At 42.0% G+C, this 13864-nt stretch overlaps 1 protein-coding gene across 1 annotated transcript in view; it reads left to right on the top strand.

The window, feature by feature from the left end:
• The window catches only part of dnah1 (dynein, axonemal, heavy chain 1), a 420700-nt gene that overhangs the window by 203377 nt on the left and 203459 nt on the right, over nucleotides 1-13864 (top strand). The window contains exon 36 of the mRNA XM_043708503.1: nucleotides 5209-5300. Within this exon, the coding sequence (XP_043564438.1) occupies nucleotides 5209-5300 (92 nt within the window). The remainder of the gene's footprint in view (nucleotides 1-5208; nucleotides 5301-13864) is intronic.

Raw genomic sequence — 13864 nt, 5'->3', positions numbered from 1 at the left:
ACCTTGCATTTATCTGAATTAAACTCCATCTGCCATTTCTCAGCCCATTGGCCCATCTGGTCCAGATCCTGTTGTCTTTGCTGTCCACTACACCTCCAATTTTGCTGTCCACTACACCTCCAATTTTGGTGTCATCTGCAAACTTACTAACTGTACCTCTTATGTTCGCATCCAAATCATTTATGTAAATGACAAAAAGTAGAGGGCCCAGCACCGATCCTTGTGGCACTCCACTTGTCACAGGCCTCCAGTCTGAAAAACAATGTACATTCAATGTATCAAAAGGTATTGCACCTATAAACATAGCCACTCCAAAATATTAAATCTTCAAAGCAACATATTGTCTAGAGGGTAAAGAGAGTTGTGATTGTTTCAAACAGCTTACCTAGTACCAAATAACCTATTAACGACAAAATTGAATATCTGTAGTCACCTGGTTGAATAGACAATTAACTGCCAAGCTTTGTTTGAATTTTAAATCATGCAAGTTGGCTCTGATTGGTCAAAGCATTGCCATGCAAAATGAACCAGAGAATGACTGTCACCTATGTTGTTAAGTTGAAACAGTGAGTGCCCATATTCTTTTGATTTGGAGATGCCGGTGTTGGACTGGGGTGTACAAAGTTAAAAATCACAACACCAGGTTACAGTCCAACAGGTTTAATTGGAAATGCTAGCTTTCGGAGTGCTGCTCCTTCATCAGGTGGTTGTTCGTTTGCTACCTGAAATGAACTAGGCCCTGTGTATTAATATGCATAACTTCAACAAAATTAAATATTGCAACTTATATATCCAAAGTAGTAAAGGCCATCAATAAGGAGCAGCTGAAAGCAAAATGATCAAATCTTTCAGCTTTTAAAAAAATAGAAGTTGTGACAAATTAACAAAAACATTGACCATGCAAATCCAACAGATAATTATTTTTACAGTAGCTATTTTTGCTCAGGTGTATGTAGCTAAACTAGCTGCATAAAAATTAAGCATTCACTTTGCATTGGCTGAAGTGTTTTTTTTTAATGTGTAACATATTTGCTGCTGCTGCTCCTTCAATTTGAATGGCAAACAGTTTCCATTTTGCAGCTAGCATCAGGGACTCACATGCTGTCTAAAACAGTATATATGTTCTGCTACCTGTGAGTTTACATACCTTCTTCTACAATAGCATATCTAGGGTGCCTTGCAGTCTACTGATACCCCTTAAGTGCAATATCATGATAGAAGAATAATCAGCAGCAGCTCTTCCTATTTCCTGTTGGTCGATACAATAACAATAAAAAGGAAACAAATTGTGGTGCATGGGTGTCACCACAATTTCTGATCCCTGTCTTGTCTGTTTTATGTTTGTTACTCCAAAAGTAGTAGTTATCTGTTTACTTTAAATGTGCAAAGGAATTTCAAACAAGCATGATGCTAGTATTACTCACAATGATTTCACTATGATCACTATCATATAAAAGTACCCTAATTTATAGTAGCACTTATGTGCTTTAAAAGGTTTTGTGAGAACCCCTCCGTGGTCCATGGGGAATCACTAATAAATCTCCTCGTTGAGTACGAGTTTCTTTGATAACAGGCAATGGCCTATCTAACTGGAATTCAACACCTCAACCTTTTCTCTTGTGGTGTACTGGTGGAGGGTGACAGAAGGCCCAGGTTCAAGTCCTACCTGATCCAAGAGGTGTGCAGTGGCAGCTCTGAACAGGTTGATTAAAGAAACAGAACCAGCAGACCTGTTGTGGTGCAGCGGTAGCATCCCTGCTTCTGAACCAGAAGGCCCAGATTCAAGTCCCACATTCTCCAGAGGTGTGTGATAGCATCTCTGAACAGGTTGATTTTTTTTTAAGAAAGTAGACTCAGAAGGATTCTGTAGCACAGTGGTAATCCAGGAGACCAGGACTCAAGGCCTACCTGCTGTAAGGGTGTGTATCATCTCCAAACAAGTTGACTCAAGAAAAAAAAATAACTCGTTGCCCATAATGGGCTTTTCAGATAAACATTAATTGGCTGCACAGGTGATTACTCGTGGTAGTTAACAGTTTTAAAAAGTCATGGTGATTTGGTGGTGGGAACGCCGTTCGGTTGTGTTTGATAATACTTTGGATATAACAAAAAGTGGCCTAGAGGCTGTTGAGGTACAGTGTCCCTACCTGGAGACCATAAGGCTTAGGTTCAAGAATTACCTGTTCCAGAAGTAGATTAGATTAGATTAGATTAGATTACATTACAGTGTGGAAACAGGCCTTTCGGCGCCTAGAGGCTGTTGAGGTACAGTGTCCCTACCTGGAGACCATAAGGCTTAGGTTCAAGAATTACCTGTTCCAGAAGTATGTGATAACATCTCTGAATATGTTGATTAGAAATTATCCATAAAGCAGACTGGGTCCTGGGTTGGACTAGCCTTTGTGCACCATGAGTAATGGCTCTATTTTTTGGTGTTCAATAAGTTTGCTGATGACACCAAAATTTGCTTCGCTGATGACAGCAAAGAAGGTCACCTTAGATTACAATGGGATCTTGATCAGATGGGCCAATGGGCTGAGAAGTGGCAGATGGAGTTTAATCTAGATAAATGTGAGGTGATGCATTTTGGGAAAGCAAATCTTAGCAGGATTTATACACTTAATGGTAAGGTCCTAGGGAATGTTACTGAACAAAGAGACCCTGGAGCGTGCAGGTTCATAGCTCCTTGAAAGTGGACTCGCAGGTAGATAGGATAGTGAAGAAGGCATTTGGTATGCTTTCCTTTATTGGTCAGAGTTTGAGTGCAGGAGTTGGGAGGTCATGTTGCAGCTGAACAGGACATTGGCTAGGCCACTTTTGGAATATTACGTGCAGTTCTGGTCTCCTTCCTATCGGAAAGATGTGAAACTTGAAAAGTTCAGAAAAGATTTACAAGGATGTTGCCAGGGTTGGAGGATTTGAGCTATAGGGAGAGGTTGAATAGGCTAGGGCTGTTTTCCCTGACGCATCAGAGGCTGAGGGGTGACCTTGTAGAGGTTTATAAAATCATTAGGGGCATGGATTGATAAATAGATAAAGTCTTTTTCCTGGGGTTGGGGAGTCCAGAACTAGAGGGCATAGGTTTAGGGTGAGAGGGGAAAGATATAAAAGAGACCTAAGAGGCAACTTTTTCACGCAGAGGGTGATACGTGTATGGAATGAGTTGCCAGAGGAAGTGGTGGAGGCTATACAATTGCAACATTTTCGAGACATTTGGATGGGTATATGAATAGGAAAGGTTTGGAGGGATATGGGCGGGGTGCTGGCAGGTGGGACTATATTGGGTTGGGATATCTGGTCAGCATGGACTAGTTGGACCAAAGGGTCTGTTTCCGTGCTGTACATCTCTATGAGTTTAATAGACAATGTTATTTTCCAGTCTAGCATTCTGAGTTATTATAAATTTTGGTGCGTACCTCTTATAATTGGGATGGTGATAACATACATTTTCTCTAATCAACCTGTTCAGAAGTGTTATGACACATCTGGATCAGCTGAGACTGAACCTGAAGCTCCTGACTCAGAGGTAAGGAGACTGCCATTGCAGAAAATGTGTTGCTGGAAAAGCGCAGCAGGTCAGGCAGCATCCAAGGCACAGAAGAATCGACGTTTCGGGCATAAGCCCTTCTTCAGGATTCCTGAAGAAGGGCTTATGCCCGAAACGTCGATTCTCCTGTTCCTTGGATGCTGCCTGACCTGCTGCGCTTTTCCAGCAACACATTTTCAGCTCTGATCTCCAGCATCTGCAGCCCTCACTTTCTCCTCGAAGACTGCCATTGCACAACAGCCCGAGTGAGTACATGTATTCATAAATCTAACATGAGAAACAACTGAACATTACTTTTCAAAATGCCCAATTTCCAAATGGAGGTGTTCCAGAAAACTCTTTTGGATACCCAAAGCTGCTTTGTAGACAGCATTATCACAACAAATGGATCACTCCCAGCTCTCGAGGTCTGACCATGCTGCAATATTCTAAAAGTGAATATACAATTTTCACAAGGCTTCCAGATCTCAACTGTGTTTCATTCCATTGTATTGTCCTCACCCAGTCACCATAAATGTTGGCCAATTTCCCTGTGGTCCAGAAACATGGAAGCCAATTCTACTTTCAAGTAAAATGTGCAAATTTGAGGTGGCTGTAGTCAGAATTCTAGCCTTTCTGTTTCAAGTAGCGCAGTTCCATGCCAGACACTGCGTAGGACATCAGTTTTGGATTTAAGAATGATATTCCTTCATTTGAATTTGATAAATTCAGAAGCTCTCCAAATCTCAAAAGGGAGTGTTGAAAGAAATTAAAAAGTAATTTCAATTTCAAATTTCTGATTATAATCAAAAGCCAAGATATTATTTGTGATTTTGGGCATTGGACTGCAAAAAGTAGAAAAAAAGCTGTATAGATTAAATTGATTCCATGTATGACACTACCTATAGAGCTTTGCTTTTTCAATGTTAGCAAAAGAGAAATGCTGTTCTCAAACCTTGTAGAATTCATGGAAGTCTGCAAATGGTGCCCTCCCTATGCTACCTGTTGGTATCACTTGTTAATTCGCTATTTTGTAGAAGGTTTAAAATAGCAAATGGAATTTTGAGAACTTATAAAACATTGTACAAGTATAAGTTATAGTCATTGATAGGATGATAGCTCTGAAAGCTTCGGACTTCAAATAAACCTGTTGGACTATAACCTGGTGTTATGTGACTTCCAATTTTCCAAAAATTGGTTTAAAGTGATTGGAAAATTTTGCATACAATCCAACAACCCACAGTAGGACTCTTGTGGTGCACTGGTAGTGGAGGCCAGGACCAGGAGGCCTAGGTTCAAGGCTCATCTGCTCCAGGGATGTGTAAGACCATCTTTGATTGGATTGATTGGAAAATATCTATCCACCGATAGTGGACAAGAAACCAGCCAAAAACAAAAGTTAAGCAAAAATATATAGATATTATTTTAAGCCTCCTTTTGGATAAAGACAGAGAAATTGAAAAGTAATTTCAATATCTAATTTCTCAATGTAAACAAGAGCCATATGATGTTGGATGTTAGACTGCAAAAAGTAGAAAAAAAACTATTACAAGTGGTACTGTACAGATTACGTTGATTCTGTGTGTGCCATAATTGTATACCTTTTGGGCTTTCTGACATGCAATTCACTAAGAACATTGTCAACAATGTAACCCATCATTTATGTTTCTCCTGTTCCACAGGTTTTGTGACTAAGTGTATTCAGTTATATGAAACCACAGTTGTTCGGCATGGGCTGATGTTAGTTGGTCCTACAGGGTCTGGAAAGACAAAGGTAGGCTACAACCTATAACAATGTTGCCTGTATACTGTAATAGATCCAAACCACTATTCATGCATAATTAAATGTGAGATTAATTCTGTTTTCAGATTCATAGTGTTGCTTCTGAGTTATACTTTGTACTAACTTGTTTACAGCTAGTTAATGATGAGGAAACAAGAGCCAATAATCAATCACTTAAAGGGACACTAACTGAAACAAAAACTTCAAAGGAATCTGATCAATTTAAATGTTATTCCTGCGCTGATAATGTGCTACAGCTCCTGTGGTGACCAGTGTCCCTTTATAACTTTTAGAAGTAAGGAGAAGTCAGGACAGAATCAGGGACCTTCAGATTTTCAGTTAAACACTCTTGCACTTAAGCTATTTAAAACTTAATACAGAATAACAGCTGCTGACACTCAGGATGCAGCCAGGAACCATCAAGTTCTGACCAGTGGTCTCCCAACTAAGCTATTTCATTGTTTATAGTATTCATTATACTGTTTTGAGCAACCAGTAAAGATTATTAAACAAAGCTTCTTAAAGAGACAATGTACCAAAAATTCTTCAACAGAAACGTATCTAGTTTCTGGTAGTGATGGTGCATTCCAGGCTCTGCAGCATTCACTAGTTGTAGAAGGCGATCATCATACTGACAGACACCATATGCTCCCATTGGAGGGCAACTGGGCACAAATATAACATGCAATAAGGCCAAGTAGTTTTATCCAACGACACTCTCCTCAACTGGACTTCCTAATAGCCACCTGGACCAGGCCTGAAAGCAGGTCCACAAGGATGTACTCTAATTTGTTTTCCACCTCCTCAGACCAAAAAAGATTACTAAATAGATAATTAGCTACTAAACAGGGCGCAGTTGGAATGGGAGCCGCTGAAGCCTGGTACCTTTAGATCTTCAATCCAACATTCTTTGAACAGAACTATTTCAGCCTTCAAGCAGAACCTGAAACCTAAGATTGAACCAGGGCAACATTAGAGTAACACGGTCCCATCTGAACTATTTCAGCCTTTATAGTACCTTCTTGAAATGTTATTAACTGCCAATAAAGACTAATAAACAAACTAACCAGTATTCCATCACTTAAAGGGGGATAGTAAGATTATACACAATGAGAACAGCTGAAACTTTGGGTTGAACCAGAACCCTGTACATCATCAGTCTAATGCTCTCTTATCTTCTGCTGACATTGTGTCTCCTTGTAGTCTGGAAAAAAATAATAAAAAGTAATAAACGGTTTTAGTCAGTATTTAGCCACTTAATGCGACATAGGAATGTCAAGCAGAAGTGCTGAAACCTGAGATTGAATCTAGCAATATTGAAACTCACATTCAAATTGAGTTATATCAGTTCTTCCTAAAAAGATGATAATATCAGAGCCCTTGAATATTTGGATAGATTGTTGCTAAGAAAGGCAGTGAAAGATTATCAGTGTTAGGCAGTAATGTGGATTTGAGGTGACAATTAGATCAACATCATCCTATTAAATGGCAGAGCAGGTTCCAAATAGCCTATTCCTTAATTGTACATACTTCAGGAAAACTGGAGATGCTGAGGTCTGGGGTTGAACCAGACATTTAACACTTTACTCTAATGTCTTCTAACAGAGCTATTTAGTCTGTACAATTCCTTTTTATATTCTTTTCAGCAACAAATAAATACTAACAAGCAAATTAGCCAGGATGCTGCCATTTTTGGAACATGAATCAGTTCATATAGAGTGAGAGCTGCTGAAACCTTGGAATGAGCTAGATCATTAGGTTATCAGTCTAACACTTTCCAAACTAAGCTACTTCAGTCTTTATGCAAAACAAGATTTACACTCCTTTAGATCTCCTGTTTAATGCTTTCACAATTGAGGTATTTACTATTATTGTTAAAGTTATTTTGAGTCCACCAATTTCTCTCTGTAACTGAAGAGAAATAGAAAAACCATGGATTTTAACTATTGGAAGGGAGGAAAGGTATGTAGGAAAAAGGCACTTTCAGGGACATCGAAACAAACTCTCCCATTGGAGCTATTTCACTGGTTATCCAGAATGGCAGCTGCTGAACATGGAATTGAACCAGGGACCAGTTAGCACTTCAATCTAATGCTGTCCCAACTGAGACTTTTCAGCCTGCATAGCATTGCTTTATAATTCATCTGAGCAATTATTAAAGAGTAATAAACAAACCAATCATACTTCAAAAGAGCTGCTGAAACCTGGGATTAAACACAGGTCCTTCAGATGTTCACTCAATGTTCACCCAACTGAATAATAGCACTGTTCATATCTTTTAGAGTAAGTAAACTCAAGCAGAGTAATTAACAAGCAAACCAGTATTCGGTCACTTAATGGGCTCTAGGTAGGTTACTGAAAACTGCTGAAATCTAGGATTGAATCAGAGTCCTTTAGTCTAAAATTCTTCAACCTGAGCTATTTCAACCTTCACACATTTTCATTCATACCCTTTTCGGCAAACTACAAATGCTAATAATTGAATTAACTTAACAGAGCAGAATCAAATTATACAAAGTGAAAAAAGATGAAACCTTATTCTGAACTAGAGACTTTTAGATCTTCAGGCTAGTTTGCCAACTGAGCTGTTTCAGACTCTTTACAACATAAAAGATGCTGAACCCTGATGATAAAACAGAGATCTTTACTCAAAGATTTTCCTAACTAGGCTATTTCAGCCATCAAAGTTTTGCTTTATACTCTTGACTAAAAAAATTAGTACTGTAACAAATTAACCAGTATTCTGGCATGGTAGGTCAGTGGTTAGCATGGCAGCTTCACAGCGCCAGGGGCCCAGGTTCGATTCCAGCCTTGGGCTGTGTGGAATTTGCACATTCCCTCCCCGTGTCTGTGTAGGTCATGGGGTTCCTCCGGGTGCTCTGGTTTCCTCCCAGAATCCAAAGATGTGCAGGTCCGGTGGATTGGTCATGTTAAATTGCATGTGTTAGGTGCATTTGTCAGAGGGAAATGGTTCTGGGTGGGTTACTCTTCGAAGGGTCGGTGTGCACTTGTTGGGCCAAATGGCCTGTTTCCACACTGTAACGAATCTAATCAGCTTATAGAGTCATAGAGTCATAGCAATGTACAGCATGGAAACAGACCTTTCGGTCCAACCTGCCCATGCCGACCAGATATCCCAACCCAATCTAGTCCCACCTGCCAGCACCCGGCCTATATCCCTCCAAATCCTTCCTATTCATAAACTCATCCAAATGCCTCTTAAATGTTACAATTGTACCAGCCTCCACCACATCTTCTGGCAGCTCATTCCATACACGTACTACCCTCTGCATGAAAACGTTGCCCATCAGGTCTCTTTTATATATTTTCCCTCTCACCCTAAACCTATGCCTTCTAGTTCTGGACTCCCCGACCCCAGGGAAAAGACTTTGTCTATTTATCCTATCATGCCCCTCATAATTTTGTAAACCTCTATAAGGTCACCCCTCAGCCTCTGACACTCCAGGGAAAACAGCCCCAGCCTGTTCAGCCTCTCCCTGTAGCTCAGTTCCTCCAACCCTGGCAACATCCTTGTTAATCTTTTCTGAACCCTTTCAAGTTTCACAACATCTTTCCGATAGGAAGGAGACCAGAATTGCACGCAATATTCCAACAGTGGCCTCATCAATGTCCTGTACAACCGCAACATGACCTCCCAACTCCTGCACTCAATACTCTGACCAATATAGGAAAGCATTTCAAACGCCTTCTTCACCATCCTATCTACCTGCGAATCCACTTTCAAGGAGCTATGAACCTGCACACTTCAAGGTCTCTTTGTTCAGCAACACTCCCTAGAACCTTATCATTAAGTGTATGAGTCCTGCTAAGATTTGCTTTCCCAAAATGCAGCATCTCACATTTATCTGAATTAAACTCCATCTGCCACTTCTCAGCCCATTGGCCCACCTGATCCAGATCCTGTTGTAACCTGAGGTAACCCTCTTCGCTGTCCACTACATCTCCAATTTTGGTGTCATCTGCAAACTTACTAACTGTACCTCTTATGCTTGCATCCAAATCATTTATGTAAATGACAAAAAGTAGAGGGCCCCGCACCGATCCTTGTGGTACTCCACTGGTCACGGGCTTCCAGTCTGAAAAACAACCCTCCACCACCACCCTCTGTCTTCTACCTTTAAACCAGTTCTGAATCCAAATGGCTAGTTTTCCCTGTATTCCATGACATCTAACCTTGCTAATCAGTCTCCCATGGGGAACCTTGTCAAACACCTCACTGAAGTCCATATGGATCACATGAACTGCTCTGCCCTCATCAATCCTCTTTGTTACCTCTTCAAAACAGTCAATCAAGTTTGTGAGACATGATTTCCCACGCACAAAGCCATGTTGACTATCCCGAATCAGTCCTTGCCTTTCCAAATACATGTACATCCTGTCCCTCAGGATTCCCTCAACAACTTGCCACCAATGAGGTCAGGCTCATCGGTCTATAGTTCCCTGGCTTGTCTTTACCGCCCTTCTTAAACAGTGGCACCACTTTTGCCAACCTCCAGTCTTCCAACACCTCACCTGTAACTATCGATGATACAAATATCTCAGCGAGAGGCCCAGTAATCACTTCTCTAGCTTCCCACAGAGCTCTTGGGTACACCTGATCAGGTCCTGGGGATTTATCCACTTTTATGTGTTTCAAGGCATCCAGCACTTCCTCCTTTGTAATATGGACATTTTGCAAGATGTCACCATCTATTTCCCTACAGTCTATATCTTCCATATCCTTTTCCACAGTAAATACTGATGCAAAATATTCATTTAGTATCTCCCCCATTTTCTGTTGTTCCACACAAAGGCCATCTTGCTGATCTTTGAGGGGCCCTATTCGCTCCCTAGTTACCTTTTTGTCCTTAATATATTTGTAAAAACCCTTTGGATTCTCCTTAATTCTATTTGCCAAAGCGATCTCATGTCCCCGTTTTGCCCTCCTGATTTCCCTCTTAAGTATACTCCTACTTCCTTTATACCCTTCTAAGTATTCACTCGATCTATCCTGTCTATAACTGACATATGCTTCCTTCTTTTTCTTAACCTAACCCTCAATTTCTTTAGTCATCCAGCATTCCCTATACCTACCAGTATGGAGTAAGATCACCTGAAACTTCTGAGAGAACTAGGGACCATTAGATTTTAAGTTTGACAGTTTCCTAACTGAAGTATTTGAGCATTCATTCAGAATGTGAGCTGTTGAAACCTGAGATGAACCAATGGCTGTAAGCTCTTCAATTTATTTTAGTCTACACAGTGCTTCCTTATAGTCTTTGGAGAAGCTAACAAAAAGCATTAATGTTAATCATTATTCAGTCACTTAGAAGAAAAGATGTTGAAACTCAGGATTCAACCAAGAATCTTTCAATTTTCTATACAACATTCTTCTAACTGTAAACTCTTTTGGTGTTAATGCAGAACAAGAGCTGCTACACTTTGGGATTGAACAATGAGCTTTCAGTTTAACACACTCCCCACTCAACTTTTTTGAACCTTCCTTGGATACTAGAGCTGCAGAAACCTAGTGTTGAAGCAGGATCTTTTCAATCTTTACTTTGACACTCTCTTAGCTGAGCTATGTGAGCCTTCATGTGAAGTGAGAACTGCTGGAACCCTGGAATAAACCATGGACTACTTGGATCTTCAGTGTAATGCTTTTCACTCTGAGCAGCATAAAGTGAGCCAGACTGGGTTAGAATGACAGATTTTCTTTCCTAAAGGGAAGTAGAAAGCCTGATGGACTTTTTCTTCAATCTGCTTATTTCATGGCCACCATTACTCAACTAGTTTTCTATTCTTTATTGATTAAATCAATAAAGTTAAAATACCCAGCTGTCTTGTTCCATTTGAACACATGTCTATGTAGCTTTGATCCAATAGGATGGATTATTAGTTTGGTAATATAACCACAATGCTATCATCCCTTGCTTTTCCCTTTCTGAGGGAACCGGCTAGGCCAGATGGATCTTTGTTCTGAAAGATCGATCTTCATCTGACTGTTATAATGTTGTCATATGTGGCTACGAGATGCCACTTGACAGTGACCAGAAATCTTTGATCACCACCAAGAACTTGGTGCCAGTTATTAATATCAACTCAAGCTTGTTCACTAACTTCCTGATAGTGGAAATGAGCACCTTAAATTTCTGAAGCCCAATGCATAGCCATATTGAGCTCTGCATATGCACTTAGACTCTCTGTCTGCAAAAACTCTCTTGACGTGTACCTTGAACTTGCTATTCATTTTTGGTGCTCCGTAGGTTCCTGATACTCTCCTACCTGCTGATAGAGATGGTACAGCAGCACTGAAATCTATTCTGAACCATTTTATGCAGGGGTCTCTAAGGGTATTTGTGAAGGGTTTTGCAAAGAGTTGGGAGAGGGAATTTTCAGAATGGCAATGTGTAAAGTGGAGTGTCACAGAAATCAGTGTTGGGACCACAATTATAGATTGACAGTTTCCTAACTGAAAAACAGGATGACACAAAGAGTCTACAGAGGGATGTAAACAGGTTAAGTAAGTGAGCACAAACTTAGAAGATGAAATGTCATGGGACAAAACGTGAGGTTATGCACTTTGTCTGGGAGAATGGAGGAGCTGAATATTATTTAAATGGAGAATCACGGCAGAAAGTTATAGCACAGAATGTTTTAGGTGTTCTTGTGCATAAATCACAAAAAGCTAGCATAAATTTCAACAAATAATAGTGAAGGCTAATTAAATTTGGCCTTTATTTCAAATGGAATGGAATTAAAAATAAGGAAGTCTTACCAAACGTATACAAGGCAGTAGCTGAAAAATGTGTTGCTGGAAAAGCGCAGCAGGTCAGGCAGCATCCAAGGAGCAGAAGAATCGATGTTTCGGACATAAGCCCTTCTTCAGGAATGAGGAAGGTGTGCCAAGCAGGCTAAGATAAAAGGTAGGGAGGAGGGACTTGGGGGAGGGGCATTGGGAATGCAATAGGTGGAAGGAGGTTAAGGTGAGGGTGATAGGCCGGAGTGGGGTGGGGACGGAGAGGTCGGGAACAAGTTTGCAGGTCAAGAAGGCAGAGCTGAGTCCGAGGGTTGGGACTGAGATAAGGTGGGAGAGGGGAAATGAGGAAGCTGGAGAAATCTGCATTCATCCCTTGTGGTTGGAGGGTTCCTAGGTGGAGGATGAGCCGCTCTTCCTTCAGTCGTCGTGTTGCCATGGTCTGGCGATGGAGGAGGCCAAGGACCTGCATGTCCTTGGCTGAGTGGGAGGGGAAGTTAAAGTGTTCCGCCACGGGGCGGTTGAGTTGGTTGGTGCGGGTGTCCCAGAGGTGTTTTCTGAAACCTTCCGCAAGTCGGCAGCCTGTCTCCCCAATGTAGAGGAGGGCACATCGGGTGCAGTGGATGCAGTAAATGATGTGTCTGAAGGTGCAGGTGCAGATGAATTTGTGGTGGATATGGAAGGATCCCTTGGGGCCTTGGAGGGAAGTAAGGGAGAAGGTGTGGGCGCAAGTTTTGCATTTCTTGCGGTTGCAGGGGAAGGTGCCGGGAGTGGAGGTTGGGTTGATGGGGGGGTGTGGACCTGACGAGGGAGTCGTGGAGGGAGTGGTCTTTCTGGAACGCTGATAGTGGAAGGGGAGGGAAAGATATCCTTGGTGGTGGGGTCTGTCTGGAGGTGGCGGAAATGACGAAGGATGAGGACCAGTGGGGTTCTGTCCTGTGGCGATTGGAAGGATGGGGTTCAAGGGCGGAGGAGCGGGAAGTGGAGGTGATGCGGTGGAGAGCATCATCAACCACGTCTGAGGGGAAATTGCGGTCTTTGAAGAAGGAGGCCATCTGGTTTGTTCGGTATTGGACTTGGTCCTCCTGGGAGCAGATGCGGCGGAGGCAAAGATTTGCGAATGTGGGATGGCGTTTTTACTGGGGGTAGGGTGGGAGGAGGTGTAATCTAGGTAGCTGTGGGAGTCAATCGATTTATAGTAAATGTCCGTGTTGAGTGGGTCGCCGGAGATAGAAGTGGAGAGGTCTAGGAAGGGGAGGGAGAAGTCTGAGACGGTCCAGGTAAATTTGAGGTCGGGGTAGGAGGTGTTAGTAAAGTGGATGAACTGTTCAACCTCCTCGTGGGAGCACGAGGTAGCGCCGATACAGTCATCAATGTAGCAGACGAAAAGGTGGGGGGTGGTGCCAGTGTAGCTGCGGAAGATGGACTGTTCCACATAACCGACGAAGCTATAAATCGACTATAAATTTACTATAAATCGACCGACTCCCACAGCTACCTAGATTACACCTCCTCCCATCCTGCCACCTGTAAAAATGCCATCCCATATTCCCAATTCCTTCGCCTCTGCCGCATCTGCTCCCAGGAGGACCAAGTCCAATACTGAACAACCCAGGTGGCCTCCTTCTTCAAAGACCGCAATTTCCCCTCAGACGTGGTTGACGATGCTCTCCACCGCATCTCCTCCACTTCCCGCTCCTCTGCCCTTGAACCCTGCCCCTCCAATCGCCATCAGGACAGAACACCACTGGTCCTCACCTACCACCCCACCAACCTCCAGATACATTGTATCATCCTT

The sequence above is a fragment of the Chiloscyllium plagiosum genome, chromosome 18 (genome assembly GCF_004010195.1).
Source record: "Chiloscyllium plagiosum isolate BGI_BamShark_2017 chromosome 18, ASM401019v2, whole genome shotgun sequence".
Lineage (NCBI taxonomy): Eukaryota > Metazoa > Chordata > Chondrichthyes > Orectolobiformes > Hemiscylliidae > Chiloscyllium > Chiloscyllium plagiosum.
The sequence above is the reverse complement of the archived record's forward strand: the minus strand, read 5'-3'. Positions and strand labels throughout refer to the sequence as shown.